This window comes from Mobula hypostoma, chromosome 1 (genome assembly GCF_963921235.1).
Source record: "Mobula hypostoma chromosome 1, sMobHyp1.1, whole genome shotgun sequence".
Classification (NCBI taxonomy): Eukaryota; Metazoa; Chordata; class Chondrichthyes; order Myliobatiformes; family Myliobatidae; genus Mobula; species Mobula hypostoma.
Window position 1 is genome coordinate 25,399,131 of NC_086097.1, and position 18,350 is coordinate 25,417,480.

The following is an 18,350-nucleotide window of genomic DNA, read 5'->3' on the forward strand; positions in this document are numbered from 1 at the left end:
ATGACTATGTAAGAGCAGTATGTTCTGCTTTCAGCCTGTTTGGGTTTGTGCTAAGACAAGGGGCTTTGTTGTTTAACTTAGGAATGTTGTGTCAGCCAATCAGGGTGGTGGAATTGTGAGAAGGTTCTAGAGAATGCTGGATGGAGAGGTTTTTGTGATGGACACTGTTGTGGGTCAAGGTCTTTTTGGCGGGTGTGTTGCACGGAGCAACTGAAGAGAACCCAAGTGCAGGACACAGGTACGGAGATTGAGTTGGGATGCTTGCGCAGACGTGAGCGTTGAACAGTAAACAGGAGGAACCTTGACACAGAGCTCTGATATGGAGTCTTGACACAGAGACGGGGTTTTCATGGAATATCTTGAAACTGGAGCTGAGCTTAGAACTAACGGTTCTAAGTGGTCGGGAAACAAAGTTATCACACGGGAATAGACCAACGAACTGGCGACCAGTGGTTGCGACACCGGAGTTCTTATATTGCAATTCTTGATGGAGACCAGGTGTGCTGTCATCAAGCAAATTAGCAGTAAATGGGAAATTTACGATTGGGATCAAGGCATAATCAAAGGAGATTAGGGGCAAGATAGGGGATTAACAATCGGCACCATAACAGGGAGCTGCGAGAAGACAGGAGGGAAGATGACTGAGGATGCTGTCCCTGTTGCACAAGGTGCTTTGTGCAGATGAATGGCTTCAAGAAGGAAGTTCCAATACTCCTGTGGAGGAGCCATTTGTTTGAGATGGATTTTGAGCGACATTCAAAGGTGACGTGTGCTTTCACGCAGACCGAGAGTCCAGTGCGTGAGTTAAAGACAAGTTCAAGATGAGCTCCAACTTATGTGCATGTTTGACTGCATAATTATGATGGGCCCTTTTGTTTTTTTCTTTTTTTTTAATAACTACTTGGTTAAGCTAACATTCTTAAATATACTTTCTTTATAATTGTATGCAGTGTATGGTCCGTTATTTCTTGCTGACGGGCAATTGCCTGGGAGCAGGAAGTTACACAGTATTCACATAAATCAGGGTTCAAGTGGGCGAGACATCCCAACCTCACAGGTCTGGCAGGACCCAAGCCATATCTACCCTAGACTTACGGAGACCGCAATAGGTGGTTTTCTCACCAAGTCCGTGGCTGTTAGTGAGGGGCTAATGAGCCACATTTCTAGAGACACCCAGTAAATGGTGGTTTCACTTATTTTCATCTCTCCTGTAGGTAGGTGACCAAAACTGCACACAATACTCCAAATTAGGCCTCACCAATGTCTTATACAACTTAAACATAACATCCCATGTCCTGTATGTGGGCTGCCCCCAGCACAATCAAAAAACTACTGCATAATTGACATTGGATACAGTATACATTTCCTAGTAATGGTTCCAAGTTGATCAAAGGGTTAAAATTTGGTAACGGTGATATCCAGAACAGATTATTAAAAGCTTAGCCGACAGAGTAGGTTTCAAGAGTTTTTTAGGAAAGGAGAGAACATCTTAGACAACATTGACTGCTAAAGGTATCACCTCCAATGGTAAACTGAGTAACATCAGAACGGCACGAGAGGCCAAAATTGGAGAAGTACAAAGATCTTGTGGAACTACAGGACTGGAGAAGATTACAAGGCTCTGTACCTCTATATAAGTGTGACCTTAGGTGTGTTATGAGTCATAAATACAAATGAGAAGTGTGGAAAGGACTGCAGAAAATCTCAGGGCAAGCTCCAAGATACAACCTTCTCCAACAGTGACAAAATACTATAAGACAAAGGAGCAGAATTAGGCCATTTAGCCCAACAAATCTGCTCCACCATTCGATCATGGCTGATTTATTACCCCTCTCAACCCATTCTCCTGCCTTTTCCCCGTAATCTTTCATGCCCTTGCTAATCAGGAACCCATTAACTTCCATTTTAAATATACCCAATGATTTGGCTTCCGCAGCCACCCATGGCAATAAATTCCACAGATTCAGCAGCCTATGGCTAAAGAAATTCCTCCTTATCTCTGTTCTAAAGAGACATCCTTATGTTCTGTGCCCCCTATTCCTAGACTAATCTGCTATAGGAAACATCCTCTTCATGTCCACACGATCTAGGATTTTAAACATTCAATAGGTTTTAATGAGATCTCCCCTCCCCCATTCTTTTAAACGCAAGCAAGTACGGGCCCAGAGCCATCAAAACATCAAACGCTCCTCATATGTTAACCATTTGATTCCCGGGATTATTCTCATGAACCTCCTCTGGATCATCTCCCAGGCCATTACATCTTTTCTTAGATAAGGGGCCAAAATTGTTCACAATACTACAAGTGCAGTCTAACCAATGCCTTAAAAAGCCCCAGCATGACATCCTTGCTTTCCTATTCTATTCCTCTCAAAGTAAATGTTAATATTACATTTGCTTTTCCTACCACTGACTCAACCTACAAGTTAACCTTTAGGGAATCTTGCACAAAAACTCCCAAGTTCTTTGCACCTCCAATTTCTAAGTCACTCCACTTTTAGAAAATAGTCTACGCTTTTTATTCCTTTTACCAAAGTGCATGACCATACTCTTCCCTACACTGCAGTCCATTTGCCACTTCTTTGCCCATTCTCCTAATCAGTCCAAACCCTTCAGCAGAATTATGTTTAACAAAACCTGGAAACTGTATCATTTAAGTGAAACACCAGTAAAAGAGATCAATATAGTGATAGAAGGCAACATATGTAAAAAAAACAAAGTTAGTTGTGAAAAGCGAAAAAGTTTACATTACTTTGAAGTTGTCACTAGCACCCCTGGAGAGGAAATCGCACGCAATCTCAATTTCTTTTCCAATAGCACAAAGGATCATCTCTTGCTCTGTCTGCACCTTTGTGATCTGATCTTTTAGCTGAAATGTCATTTGCTCTAGTTGTCTTGCACACTCTTCATCGTTAACTGCCAGCTTACCCTGTAGAAGAAATGTAAAAGATCACCATTAAGTTTTGTTGCTTAATACATCGTTCAATAACTCAGTACAGAAAGACACAGAAGATTCCTGTGTAGATTTGAATTGTGCCTTGTGTGGCTTCAATATCCCTAGTATATCATATGTCTAAAGAGGCATATATGAAGCTTTGTCTACTCCGTAATGCAGGGAATGTACACAGCCTTGGATTGGCGAACCAGGTTTGTGCCTTCATTACGTGCCAAGTTGTATGACGAGGGTGATCATGGTCTTTCCATGACCATCATTGTTCTTGGCAACACACACAAAATGCTGGAGGAACTCAGCAAGCCAGGTAGCATCGATGGAAAAAAGTACAGTCAATGTTTCAGGCTGAAATCCTTTGACAGGACTGGAGAAAAAAAGCTGAGCAATAGATTTAAAAGGTGGTGGAAGGGGAGAGAGAAACACGAGGTGATAGGTGAAACCTGGAGGGGGAGGGATGAAGCAAAGAGCTGGGAAGATGATTGGTGAAAGATACAGAAGGCCATGGAAGAAAGAAAAAGGGAGAAAGAGCACCAGAGGGAGGCAATGGGCTGGCAAGAAGATAAGGTGAGGGAGGGAAAAGGGGATGGGAAATCGTGAAGAAGGAGGGGTGAGGGGCATTACCAGAAGTTTGAGAAATTGATGTTCATGCCATCAGTTTGGAGGCTACGCAAACAGAATAAGGTGTTGTTCCTCCAACCTAAATGTGGCCTCATCACAACACTGGAGGAGGCCATGGATAGACATAGCAGAATGGGAATGGGAAGCGGAATTAAAATGGGAGGCGACCAGTAGACCCGCTTGTTTTGGCAGACAGAGCGTAGATGGTCATCAAAGTGGTCTCCCAATCTACATCAGGTCTCACCGATATACAGGAGGCCACACCGGGTTCACAGAACACAGTAAATGAACCCAACAGACTCAAAGGTGAAGTGTCGCCTCACCTGGAAGAACTGTTTAGGGCCCTGAATGGTAGTGAGGGAGGAAGATGTAGAGGCAGGAGTAGCACCTGTTCCGCTTGCGATGAAGAGTGCAAGGAGGGAGATCAGTAGGGAGGGACAAAGTGGAGAAGGGAGTCATGTAGGGAACGATCCCTGCGGAAAGCACAAAGTGGGAGGGAGAGAAAGATGTGCTTGGTTGTGGGATCCCATTGGAAGTGGCAGAAGTTTCAGAGAATGATGTGCTGCATGCGGAGGCTGGTGGGATGGTAGGTGAGGACAAGAGGAACCCTATCTCTGGTAGGGTGGCAGGAGGATGGAGTAAGAGCAGACATGCATGAAGTACAAGAGATACATTTGAGGGCAGCATTGATGGTGGAGGAAGGAAAACCTCTTTCTTTGAAAAAGGAAGACATCTCCTTTGTTTTAGAATGAAAGGCCTCATCCTGAGAGCAGATGTGTCAGAGACAGAGGAATTGAGAGAAGGGAATGGCACTTTCACAAATAGCAGGGTGGTACGAGGTATAGTCCAGGTAGTTGTAAGAGTTGGTGGGATTGTAATAGACATCAGTGGATAAACTGTCTCCAGAGACAGAGACAGTGAGATCAAAAAAAGGGAAGGGAGGTGTCGGAAAAGGACCAGATGAATTTGAGGGCAGGGTGGAAGTTGGAGGCAAAGTGGATGAAGTCGATGAGTTCAGCACAGGTGCAGGAAGCAGCACCAATGCAGTAGTCGATGTACCATAGGAAAAATACGGGATGGTCACCAGTGTCAACTTGGAACATAGACTGTTCCACGTAGCTGACAAACAGGAAGGCATAGCTAGGACTTCCTTTTGTTTGAAGGAAGTGGGAGGGGCCAAAGGAAAAATTATTTAGAGTGAGGACAAGTTCTGCTAGGCGGAGGAGAGTGGTGGTGGAGGGGAACTAGTTAGGTCCTGTGTTCAGAAAAAAATGTAGATCTTTAAGGCCTTCCTGGTGAGGGATAGAGGTGTACAGGGACTGGACAATCATAGTAAAAATAAGATGATGGGGGCCATTTTGGCAAATTTTTCTTCATAAAAGTGGTTTGCCATTGCTGCCGTCTGGGCAGTATTTTTACAAGACAGGTGACCCCAATCATTATCAATACTCTTCAGAGATTGTCTGCCTGGGGTCAGTGGTCGCATAACTAGGATTTGTGACATGCATCAGCTGCTCATATAACCATCCACCATCTGCTCCCATGGCTTCACGCTAAGCAGGTGCTACCCCTTGGTGACCTGCAGTCTAGTAGAGGTGTAATGCTTTATATCCCCTTTGGTGGAGACATACCTCCATCCCACCACCTTAGTTGGACAGATACATGAATTAGATTAAGGGCCAAACACTGGCAATGGGACTGACTTGGATTGGACATCTTAGTTGGCATAGACCAGTTGGCCATTGTTTCATGTTGTATGACTCTATGACCATAAGACATGGGATCTGAATTAGGCCACTCGGCTCAACGAGTCTGTTCCACCATTCAAAATGTCTGATTTATTACCAAACCTATCAACCTTATTCTCCTGCCTCCTCCCCGTAAACTTTGAAGCCCTTGTTAATCAAGATCCTAGCAACTTCTGCTTTAAATATACCCAATGACTTGCACTCTACAGCAGTCTGTGGCAATGACTTCCACAGTTTTGTCACCCTCTGGCTAGAGAAATTTCTATAACTATAAATGGTCATCATAGATCATGAGAGGGTTGTTCTTTTAAAATGATAATTGAAGGATAAGTCTTTCCAAGACAGCAGGGTTCTCTTGCTCACTTTAATGTGGTGCCACAGTATCATTAGTGTGCACTCAAAGAAACAACGGGATCGATAGCACACGTCAGTACTGCACTGGCATGTTGTCCTCGATTATTTCTTAGTCTGTGGAATTGGACTCAGCACATATCCCACCAACTCTAAGGAAATTGTCCTTTTGAGATAACACCAACACGCTTGAGGGTCTGTTATCCTGTTGTATTCTCTAAATAAAAAATAAATAACCACTATGACTCCAATAGTCCTGCGTTATGTAGACTAATTTCCATTTTCTGAATCCTTCTTTGAGGGTAGACAACTCAGAATAAACTAATGGTCTATCATGTTACACTAACTACTGGCTTTCTACATTATTTTATGATGTGGAATTACCTACAGATGCCTCAAGGCGGCACAGTTAAGTGGCGCCTCTTTGCAAGCAGCTCCGATGGGAATCATCAAATATTCCTGTTTAGGGCTACTACAGCTGAAATCCACAGTTACATCCTTGGGTACTTCAGTAAGCAACATCATCATAGTCATAGTCATAGTCATACTTTATTGATCCCGAGGGAAATTGATTTTTGTTACAGTTGCCCCAACCAAGTATCATTTTAAGATATTTAAAAAGTTTATCAATCCTCAAAATCAAAGGACCACAGTCAGCATACTCAGGTCACGAGTGCAGTTCCCCGTTCCCCTTTAAGAAAGAGGAAGTCAGATCAGCATGCTGGGCTGTAGGTACCATTGAAATGCAGAGGCTTTAGACACTACCCCCACCCCCAACTATCCTGCCGCTGAAAGTTTGCACAGTCTCTAGAAAATGAAGCTGAAGAACTCGGAGCAAGATTTCAGTACCAGAGGGATACTAGGGAGTACTGTGTACTTCGTTTCACGGAAACGTGGCTCACCCCCCATTGTTTCAGATGCAGCGCTGCAGTCCAATGAGGTGAAGTATGCTTCATGATTAACTTATCATGGTGCACAGACGAGACAGTTCTGTCTCAGTCTTGTTGACATGACCTGGAACATCTAGTGATCAAGTGTCATCCACTTTATTTGCCAAGCGAGGTTTCTGCCATCATCCTGCTAACGGTGTACAATCCACCTCAGGCCAACATCAGGCAGGCTTCAGAGGAGTTGAGCACTGTGATCAGCAGTCACAAAACAGCACATCCTGAGGCCTTCCTTGTCATTGCAGGGAATTTCAATCTTGAAGAAGTCTTTGAACAACTACTACCAACACATCACAAGTAGATCCAGAGGAGCCAACACACTTGACTGCTGTAATACCACCATCGAGGATGCTTAATGTGCCATCCCACACCTGCACTTTGGAAAGCCTGATCACTTGACTAAATTTCTACTCTCAGTGGATAAGCAGAAACTAAACAGCACAGCACCAGTGGCAAGGACCAGGAAGTTATGGTCAAGGAAGGTGGAGGAACGCTTACAGGACTGCTTTGAATTGGTGGACTGGACAATATTCAAGGGTTCGCCTTCAACTCTGAACAAATATGCTCCAGTTGTCACTGCCTTCATCAACACCTGTGTAGATGAGTGTGTGCCTACGAGAACAAACAGGACGTACCCAAACCAAGAGCTGTATATGAACCAGGAGATTCGTAGCCTGCTGAGGACTAGATCGGTGTCAATCAAGACTGATGATCCAGAACTATACAAGGTCCAAGTATGAACTATGGAAGGTTCGTTTACAGGTAAGAAAACAATTCCAATTGGAAGTTAGGGACGGAATCGGATACACATCAGCTCTGGCATGTTTGCAGGCCATTACTTCCTACAAGGCGAAGCCTAACATCATGAATGGCTGTAATGCTTCACTCCCTGATGAGCAAAACACCTTTTATGTACATTTTGAAAGGCAAAATAAAACTACAGCTGTGCAAATCCCTGAAGCATCTGGTGACCCTGTGATCTCTGTCTCAGCGGGCGAAGTCAGAAAGTCAGAACATCTTTCATGATGTTTAACCTTTATATCGTCAGGCCCTGATGGTGTATCTGGCAAGGTACAGAAAACTTGTCCCAATCAACTGGCAGGAATGGTCAAGGACTTCAATCCCTCCCTACTGAAGTCGGAGGTTTGCACCTGCTTCAAAAGGGCAGTAATCATACCAATGCCCAAGAAGAGCAGGGTGAGCTGCCATAATGACCATTGTCCTGCAGTACTTACATCTACAGTGAAGAAGTGCCTTGAAGGTTGGTTACGGCAAGAATCAACTCCTGCCTAAGCAAGTACATGGAACCACTGCAATTTGCCTATCACCACAATAGGTCTACAGTGGATGCAATCTCACTGGCTCTCCACTCAGCCTTGGTTCACCTGCACAGCAGCAATATCTACATCAGGCTGCTGTTTATTGATTACAGCTCAGCGTTCAACACCATCGTACCCTCAGTACTAACCAATAATCACCAAAACCTGGGCACTGTACCTCCCTCTGCAACTGGATCTTTAAGACTTCCTCATTGGGAGACCAGCCAATGCAGATCAGAAATAACATCTCCTCCTGGCTGACACACCTGAAGGATGTGTGCTTATCCCACTGCTCTACTCTCTCCTCACCCACACTGTGTGGCTAGGCACAGCTCAAATAGCATCTATAAACTTGCCGCAGCTATTGCAGGCAGAATTTCAGATGGTAGCAAGGAGGCACACAGAAGTGAGACAGTTGAGCTGATTGAGTGGTGTCGCAGCAAAGACCTTGCAGTCAACATCAGGAAGACCAAGGAACTTCAGGAAGGGGAAATCAAGGGAACATACACAGTCCTTATCAAGGGATCAGAATGGAAAGGGTGAACAGTTTCAAGATCCTGGGTGTCAACATCTCTGAAGATCTGTCCTGGGCCCAAAATATTGATGCAATTACAAAGAAGATACGACAGCTGCTATACTTCATTAGGAGTTTGAGGAGACTTGATACCAAAGACGCTCGCAAATTTCTACAGATGCACTAGGGAGAGCATTATAACTGGTTACATCACTGCCTGGTATGGAGGGACCAGTGCACAGGATCGGAAAAAACTGCAGAGGTTGCAAGCTTCCATCATGAGCACGAGCCTCCCCAGCAGCAACAACATCTTCAAAAGGCGACATCCATCACAAAGAACCCTCACCATCCAGGACATGCCTTGTTCTCATTGCTACCATAAAGAAGAGGTAACAGCAGCCTGAAGACACACACTCAACGTTTTAGGAACAGCTTCTTCTCCACCACCATCAAATTTCTGTGTTGACCATGAATGCATATACCTCACAGTATTTTTTTAATAGTAACTTACAGTTTTTTATTATGTACTGCTCCGGCAAAACAACATATTTCACGGTATCTGGCAGTGATATTCAACCTGATTCTGATTCTACAGCAGATACTTCTACGCACAGTCCCTACAAAATCTCCAAATCCACCAATAGGATCAGTGAATACCTCTCCCTGGCCTCAAGGTTCACAACAATCAGGTTCCAAGTACATTCAGCTGGCAGCTTCACATGTATAACCCAAGACTCCTGAAATTTATAGGAACAAACACAAGATTTCATGACAGATTTCACTTCGGTGGAACTAACCAGGGCAGGTCTTACACAGTGAACAGGAGGGGACTGAGGAGTGTGGTAGAATAAAGGGATCGGGGAATAAAGGTCCATAATTGAAAGTGGTGTCACAGGTAGATACGGTCGTAAAGAAAGCCTTTGGCACATTGGCCTTGATAGATCAATGTATTGAGTACAGGAGATGGGGTATTATGTTGAAGATGTATAAGAAATAGGTGAGGCCTAATTTGCAGTATTGTGTGCAGTGTTGGCCACCTACAGGAAAGTTGTAAACAAGGTTGAAAGAGTACAGAGAAAACTTGCAAGGACGATGCTGGGTCTGTAGCAATCTTATAATTAAAGATTAAATAGGTTAGGACTATATTCTTTAGAATATAGAAGACTGAGAGGAGATTTAATAGAGGTACACAAGCAGGCTTTTTCCACTGAGGTTGGGTGGGACTACAACCAAAGGTCATGGGTTAAAGGGTGAAAGGTGAAAAGTTTAACAGGGAAAATGAGGGGAAACTTCTTCACCCAGAGGGTCATGAGAGTGTGAAATAAGCTGCCAGCACAAGTGGTGCATGCAAGCTCGATTTCAACATTTAAGAGCTAACTGGATAGGTACATGGATGGTAGGGGTATGCAGGGCTACTGTATGTCCCAATTCAGGTTGATGGGAGTAGGTAATTTAAAAGGTTTTAGCATGGAGTAGATGCCCCAAAGGGCCTGTTTCTGTGCTGTACTTCTCTATGACTCTATGATATCTGCCAGTGATATTAAACTTGATTCTGATCTGAAGCTGATTCTGATGCTGGAGGAGCACAGCAAGTCAGGCAGTACCTATAGAGGAATGAACTGACATTTCGGGCTGAGACCCATTCTGTTTCTCTTTTAATCGCTTGCGTTCCTCAAATTTACTCTCTACTCTGAGCTAAGGTGGACAGAGGAAAGCAATGCAACACTCTTAATAAAAAATATAACATCTATGCTGATTCTTGGGAACTTCTGAGCCACGACTGTTCAGAGTGGAGAAAGAGTGTTCATCAAACATAGAACATAGTAAAGGAAGAGGCAGTTTCTGTGTCCAGTGACTCTGTGATACTATGAGTCTGCACTATCATATTCCTCAAAGTGTCCATTCAAACAGGACAATGTTCACTGCACACAGGAGAAGAGTCGAGTTATAAAAAAGCACTTTCTCAGGTGAAACATTCAATATTTATCTAGTGGATATAAAACTAAAGGGAAAGAAAAATGGTCCGAGTGGATAATGGTGCAAGGAAGCAATGGCCCACTTCACAAATTCAGTCAGCACCTATTAAGCAACATTCTGAATGACTGGACTACTGATGGATACAAAGCCAGATTAATAGTCTAATGTGGAATCATAGTTTCAGAGATATACAGCACAGAAACAAGTTCCCCTCTGGCCAAATTTGCCCATGCTGACTAAATGGCCTATCTACACTAATTCCATTTGCCTGTATTTGGTCCACATCCCTCTAAGTCTTTCCTTGAGAATGTGCATGCTGCATAATTACTACTAGGTTTGCTAGAGCTGTTGGGGAGAATCAAACTTCTATGGACATGTGGTGCAGTGTATACTGACTGGTTGCATCATAGTCTGGTATGGAGACACTGATGTCCTTGAACAAAAAAGCCTACAAAAAGTAGTGGATACGGCCCAGTCCATCATGGATAAAGCTCTCCCCACCACAGAGCACATTTACATGCAGCGCTGTCGCAGGGTTGTATATGGTGACATGTATGTACTTTTATTATAAATTTACTTTAAACTTTCAACTTTTAAACTAATTTGGCAGGGGGATTGGAACCGGAATGATTGGGTTGAGGATGGAGCAACTGGTATACAAATCGACACAAGTGTGTTGTGAGACTGTGAAGAAGGACAGGCAGATGATGGGGCAAAATTGCAATCACTGGGATGAGTTGAAGTGTAACATGGGGGCAAAATCAAAAAGGATGATGAATACAGGACAGAAGGTAAATGCACACAGTATATGGAATAAAGTAGCACAGTTAGAAACTGGCAGTTATGACGTTGTGGGCATCAGAGTCGTGGCTGAAAGATCATAGTTGGGAGCTTAACATCCAAGGATACACATTGTATCAAAAGGACATGACAAGCCACCACACATGAGGCTGCTTAACAAGATAAGAGCCTATGATATTATAGGAAAGATACTAGAATGGAAAGAAGATTGGCTGACTGGCAGGATGCAAAGAGGGGGAATAAAGAGGACCTTTTCTGGTTAGCTGCTGGTGACTAATGGTGTTTCGCAGGGATCGGTGTTGGGACCACTTCTTTTAATGTTATATGTCAATGATTGGATGACGAAATTAATGGCTTTGTGGCCAAGTTTGCGGATGGTACAAAAAAAGGCGGAGAGACAGGTATTATTAAGGAAGCAAAGAGTTTGCAGAAGGGCTTAGACAAAGTGGGAGAATAGACAAAGAAGTAGCAGATGGAATACTGTGTAGGGAAGTATATGGTCAAGCACTATGGTAGAAGGAATAAAGGCTTAGACTATTTTCTAACTGAGCAGAAAATTCAAAAATCAAGAGGTGCAAAGGGACTTGGGAGGTCTTGTGCAGGATTCTCTAAAGATTACCTTGCAGGTTGAGTCGGTGGTAAGAAAAGCAAATGCAAATAGCATTCATTTCAAGAAGACTAGAACATAAAAGCAAGGATGTAATGCTGAGGTTTTATAAGGCATAGGTCAGACCACACTTGAAGTATTGTGAGCTGTTTTGGATTCCATATCCAAGAAAAGATCTGTTAGCATTGGAGAGGGTCCAGAGGAGGTACAAGAGAATGATTCCAGGAATAAAAAGGTTAGCATGTAAGAAGAGTTTGATAGCTCTGGGCCTGTACTCGCTAAAGTTCAGAAGAATGAGGGGGAGATCTCATTGAAACATTGAATTTTAAAATGTCCGGATAGAGTGAATATGGGGATTATGTTTCCTATTGTGGGGGAGATTAGGACCAGAGAACCCAGCCTCAAAAGAGAGGGATGTCTGATTAGGACAGAGATCAGGAGGAACTTCTTTGGCCAGAGGGTAGTGAATTTATGGAATTCATTGCCACAGAGATGCGGAAGCCAAGTAATTGAGTATAGTTAAAGGGCAGGTTGTTAGGTTCTAAATTAGTAAGGGCATTAAAGGTTAGGAGAAGGCAGGAGAATGGGTTTGAGAGGGATAATAAATTAGCCATGATGGAATGGCAGAGCAAAACTGATGGGCTGAGTTACCTAATTTCGCCTCTATGTCATATGGTCTTATAACACTACAAGTGCCATTTAGGCACAAATCTGTACAACTATAACAATGGCATTCCAACTATTGTACCCAATACCACAGCTGATGATGGCAAACAAACCATAAACCTTATTCACATTGATGAAGAAAGAATGCAAGCAGCTCAACTTCATTGGGAATTTGAGGAGATTCGGTATATCAGCAAAAACTCTTACAAAATTGGGCTTCATGGTTGCATATTGGGCGGCATGGCAGCATAGCGATAAGTGCAATGCTCGACAGTGTGCCAGCTATACGATTGGGGTTTGAGCCTCACTAGTGTCTATAACACATTTGAAGGTTTTCCCTGTGAATGTGTGGGTTTCTTTCCTGTGCTCTAGTTTCCTCCCAAACTCCAAAGATGTATGGTTTAAGGCAAGTTGTGGGCATGCTATGTTGGCGCTGAAAGCATGGCGACATTTGTAGGCTGCTCAGCACAATCCTCACTGATTAGATTTAATATAAACGATGCATTTCGCTGTGTATTTTGATGTACATGTAACTAATAAATAAATAACATTAAGCTAAGCTAAGCACATTTCTACAAGTGTACGATGGAGAGCATTCTGACTGGTTGTTCTAATGCACAGGTTTTCAAAACTCTGCAAAGGGTTGTAAACTCAGCCAGGTCCATCATGGGCACAACCATCACTGCCTTTGAAGGTATCATCAAAAGGCAGTGCCTCAAGAAGGCAACGTCCACAAATAAGGGTCTGGGACATGGGGCGTTCCTTCTTCTCGTTACCATCATCAGGGAGGATGGACAACAATCTATAAACATTAACTTGTTATTCCTTTTTTTGCATTACTTACTTTTGTAACTTATGTAACATGCTGTAAGGTTTCACTGATAATGTAATGGTTTCTCTGTAGCAGCAATGTTTGGGTTATGACTAGAGATAACAGGGTTTGGAATGCTGTGGTTCTTTCTTGTGAGTCTGGAAGAGGGATTTTCGCAGGCTTTTGCCAGGGAGAGATGAGGAGAAAAGACACGAATGGAGGGATTTGGTAGACCACCAGACGGAGTGGACTTGGAGTGAGGGTCCGAAGGGCAGCGATGATAGGAGGAGGTTGATGGTGGAGGACCAGCTTAGTAGTGAGCTGCAACATTGTGCAATAGACTGTTTCATAAAAATGGGCTCTTTTTCTTGTTTTTCATTGTCTTTACTAACCATATAGTCAAAGTAAGAATTATAAAGCTTAATCATTTAATCACATATTGTGTGCTGTTTGTTATTTCGGGGTACTGATTCGTAACAGGGGACACATCACGCAGCATCCACCTAATTGAGATTTTTTTTAAGTTTGGCCGGGCCGCGGGCTATCACCCCCTATATTAAGCCACTAGCCGAAGCGAGAGTTACAATTGTGGGGGCTTGTCCGGGATTGATTCCGTTGGATGCTGTATGATTACCCTGAGCAATGAACCAGTGGGGCAGATATTTGTACTCCAGATGAATTGTTAATTCACCTGTTAAGAACTGTTAAAGTTGCGATTGTGGGCAGAGGTTTGATAAAATGATTGGCGCAGCTCTCGTTTTAATGCAGACCAGTGTTGAGGTGGTGGTAGCCAGGGGCAGAGATTTCAAAGGCAGGGTTCTCTCGTTTCTGAGGAGTGAGGGGAAAGAGTGGTCAGATTTGGAATGTCTAATTAGTCCACGTCCCCCAGTGAAGGGTGAGAATTCTGAGTTAGTATCCGCCCTTACTTCTCTGGTGAATAAATGGAAAAATCAGATTCAAAGTCCCAGCTATGGCAGGCTCCACTTATTCTCTGGAATAACGCCCACCTCCTAAAGGGGAGGAGGAGTCTGAGACTTGGGCAGAGTGGACCTCTCAGTTGTTAGATGAGTGAGAGTGCTCTGATAATGTAAAGCAACAGAGATTGGTAGAAAGTTTGAGGAGAACGTGGCAGGGGCATGGGAGGACTCTGTCAGTAGGGTACAGTCCTCGGTAGTAGTCCCCCGTGGTGAAGTGACCACAGATAGCCTACCCCGGGGAGCGGTAGAGGAGATTGTAGCAGAGTTGAGAACAGAGATATGTCGGCTGTGATCAGCGGGTGTGACCCCCCCCCCATATGACGGAGCTGATGGAGGGGGTGGCAGATCCCCCAAGGGGACGAACAGTGCAGAGAGCTGCTGGCAGCAGCTGTCACACCAGAAGGAGAGTGAGCCCCTGGGTACCTAAGCAGGGAGAGTCACTGGGGAAACCTAGAGGAGACCCAGTGAGGGAACGGCCTGGTGTCTATGGGGGAACACGTTCCCAGCAATGTACCAAGGAGCCCGCAAAAGCAAAAGGCCCAATTCTTGAAGGCTTATTGGGTCCATGCTCCAATGTGTCGCTACGAATAGAGGGTTTTTATGCTAAAGTCATACTCGACACCAGGTTGCAAGTCACTTTGTTGACCTGTTCGTTTTACAACCGGTATCTGAAGCATTTACCATTGACACCATTCAGGGCACTGGAGATCTGGGGGCTTAGTGCTAGTGACTATCCATAGTTGTCAGTGAAGTTGGAGTTCTCGGAGGCCGATGTGGGAATGTCTGAGGTCCTTGATACGTTGGTGCTGGTTTGTCCGGACCCTGTTGAGAAGGGCAGCATTTCAATTCTGATGGGGACCAGCACCCCTCTTGTGAAGAGGCTCATGGGGGCCTGCTAGAAGAAGGCTGGCGAGAGCTTTCTGGGCACATTGTCCATGCACCCGCTGTTTCGAGCTTCTTCTGAAGTGGGCGGCTGCATCAGGCCGGATACCGAATTTAGACTGTGTGGTTCACTCAGTCAAAGCCAATGGTAGTATGGCCCAGGGAAGTAGCGAGAGTGATGGGGACCCCCAAATTTTCCAGAGTGCCCTGAGGGCGAAGCCCTCTTAGTAGACACTACGGAAGACCACGAGGGGGAGTCAGGATTTCCTGCTAGGATACTGGTGAAGCCCGAATTGCAGAAGCCTTCAGCTGTACAGGCAAGCAGGATGGCAGTGATTGTCAGGAACACTACGAAGAGGGAGGTCACCTTCAAGCAGGAGATACCCCTGGAGCATTTGTTCCCGGTGACCATAATGTCTAGTGCCCCTGTGAGACATGTCGGGGAGAAACTATTGGAAAAGGGGGAAAGTTGACCGCTGAATCATTCAACTTCAGGGGATTCCTCAGTTCCTGCGAGTTGGAAGAAGAGGTTGGTAGAGAAGATGTTGAAGCTGGAAGGTGTCTTTTCCACTGACGAGTTTGATGTGGGTTGTTCCAAGAGCACGCGTCACACTATCTGGGTGACTGAGGATACCCCGTTCAGAGAAAGGTCGCGGCAACTGGCCCCTGCAGAGGTGGAGGATGTTCAGCAGCATTTGTGTAAGTTGAAGGAAGCTGGGGTCATCACTGAGTCCCAAGGCCCCTATGCGTCCCCAGTAGTAGTGGCCGGAAAGAAGAATGGGAAGGTACGGATGTGTGTGGACTATAGGACTCTGTACAGGCACACCATCCCTGACCAGTATACTGTACAGAGACCTGCCTGAGTGGTGCGAAGTGGTTCGATGTGCTGGACTTGAGGAGTGGATATTACCAGATCCCCATGCGTGAAGCCGACAAAGAGAAAACGGTATTTATATGCCCCTTGGGATTTTTCCAGTTCGAAAGAATGCCGCAGGGCATCTCGGGAGCTCCTGCAACCTTCCAATGGGTCATGGAGAAGAAGGTGGGGGATATGAACTTGCTTGAGGTATTGGTATATCTGGATGACCTCATAGTATCTGGATCCATCTTGGAAGAACATGAAGCGAGGCTGCTGAAGGTGCTGGTCCGCCTGATAGATGAAAGGTTAAAACTTTCCCTGGACGAGTGCCAGTTCTGCCAAACATCTGTTAGCTATGTTGGGCACATAGTCTCACAGGATAGGGTAGCCACACCCAGCTAAGATCGAGGCAGTTGGCCAAGACCCCAGACTGTGAGTGCTCTGCGCTCATTCCTCCAGTTCTGTGGTTACTATCAGAGGTTTATGAAAGGCTACGCGAAAGTGAGTCACCCTTTGAATTAGCTTCTGTGCGGTTACCCTCCCTTGGGGAAGAAAGGGTGGAGGAAAAAGGACAGGAGGGTGGAGCGTATCTTAGCCCGTTGGAGCCCTTTGACTGAGATGAGATGCAACATGCGAGGAGGCCTTTCATTCGCTGAAGGAGCTGCTGACCCAGCCACCGGTGCTGGCTTTTGCGGACCCCTGATTACCATATGTACTGCACACGGATGCCAACCTAGAAGGTTTAGGGGGCGTCCTGTATCAGGATCAGGGCTCTGGGTTGAGGCCCATTGTGTTTGTCAGCCGGAGTCTGTCGCCCTCTGAGGAAAACCATCCCATGCACAAGCTGGAATTTCTAGCATTGAAATTGGCAGTGGTGGATAAGCTGAGTGACTACCTCTGTGGTAGTCTACCATAGCTCTATAACTCTACCAGATATGCTCAGATGTTTCCTACCAAGGATCAGAGGGCTTCTATGGTAGCAAAAGTGTTATGGGAGAAGTATTTCATTTATTATGGCCTTCCCAGGCGAATACATAGTGATCAGGGACGGGATTTCGAGAGCAGACTCATCTGTGAGTTACTGGGCATGCTTGGAGTCAGGAAGTCGAGGACCATGCCCTACCACCTGCAGAGTGAACCTCAGCCAGAGAGGTTTAACCAGACCCTGCTAGACATGCTCGAGAACCTGGAGATTAGCAAGAAGTGCAAGTGGAGTCAACATATTGGGCATCTGGTTCACAGTTATAATTGTACACGAAATGAAGCTACTGGGAACTCCCCATATTATCTGATGTTTGGGCGCAAGGCAAGGTTGCCCATTAACCTTTGTTTTGAGACTGACGAGGGTGACTTACCACTGAAGACTTATCTTAAGTATGTGTCTGACTTGAGAAGAGAGTTGAAAAGGGCTTATTAGTTAGCAGGGGTCGCGGCTGCCAAGCAGAATCAAGGAAATAAGAGGAGGTATGATCAAAAGGTGAGGTTCTCCCAACTCCTGCCGGGAGACCGAGTCCTCATAAGGAATTTGGAGCTACCTGGAAAGCATAAGTTGGCTGACTGCTGGGCAGCTACGCCCTATGTGGTGGAGAGTCAGATGCCAAACCTACCAGTTTTCCGGGTGAAACCAGAGGATGTGAATGGGCCTGTCAAGATTCTCCATTGGAACCACCTGCTGCAGCTGGGTCAAGAGGTGCAGGTGGACCCAGAGCCCAACTTGGAGCCTACACCTAGTAAGAGGACTCTTTGGAAATGCGGGGGAACTACCGGACCCCCAACAGGCGAAGTTAGGCTGGCCCCCAGCCAAGAGGGATACTGATTCAGAGGGTGAGGACCTAGATGTGTGGTATATGCTGCCTTTCACTAACTCCCCATTGATTGAAGAAGAGACTCCTGGCCCTTCTCCCATTGAGACAGGTGAAGTTCGGGGGGTGAACTATCTGTGGGCAGCCTGGGTTGCAGCGAGACTCTGCAGGGGAGGAAGCGGGGTTTGATCATGGGACAGAGGACTCCGAGTTGCAGGTAGGCTCGAGTGATAGATCGGGAGAGGCCTTGCTAGGTAGACCGGAAGTATCCCCAGTAGTGTCGGAACCTGAAGAGTTAGATGAGGGGGTGTGGAGGTCTCAGAGAGTTAGGAGACCACCAGATAAGTTGGCCTACGTAGCACCAGGGGAAAAGAGTGTGCCCCTACTGTGTTGGGGAGCTATGTCACTGCCTTTTACACCTCGATTGGACTTTGTGTTTTGCAGGAAGGGTTGGCAAATTATCTAAATTTGGTGGGGGGAGAGTGTAACATGCAGTAAGGTTTCAATGATGATGTAAT

The 18,350-nt window shown here is 45.3% G+C and overlaps 1 protein-coding gene across 6 annotated transcripts in view; it reads right to left on the reverse strand.

Annotated features, from left to right (window-relative positions):
- LOC134344680 (centrosomal protein of 128 kDa) overlaps positions 1-18,350 on the reverse strand; it is a 664,526-nt gene that overhangs the window by 306,047 nt on the left and 340,129 nt on the right. For all 6 annotated transcript variants that reach the window (XM_063044801.1, XM_063044787.1, XM_063044794.1 and 3 more), the window contains one exon: positions 2,753-2,929. In XM_063044801.1, coding sequence (XP_062900871.1) covers positions 2,753-2,929 — 177 coding nt within the window. The remainder of the gene's footprint in view (positions 1-2,752; positions 2,930-18,350) is intronic.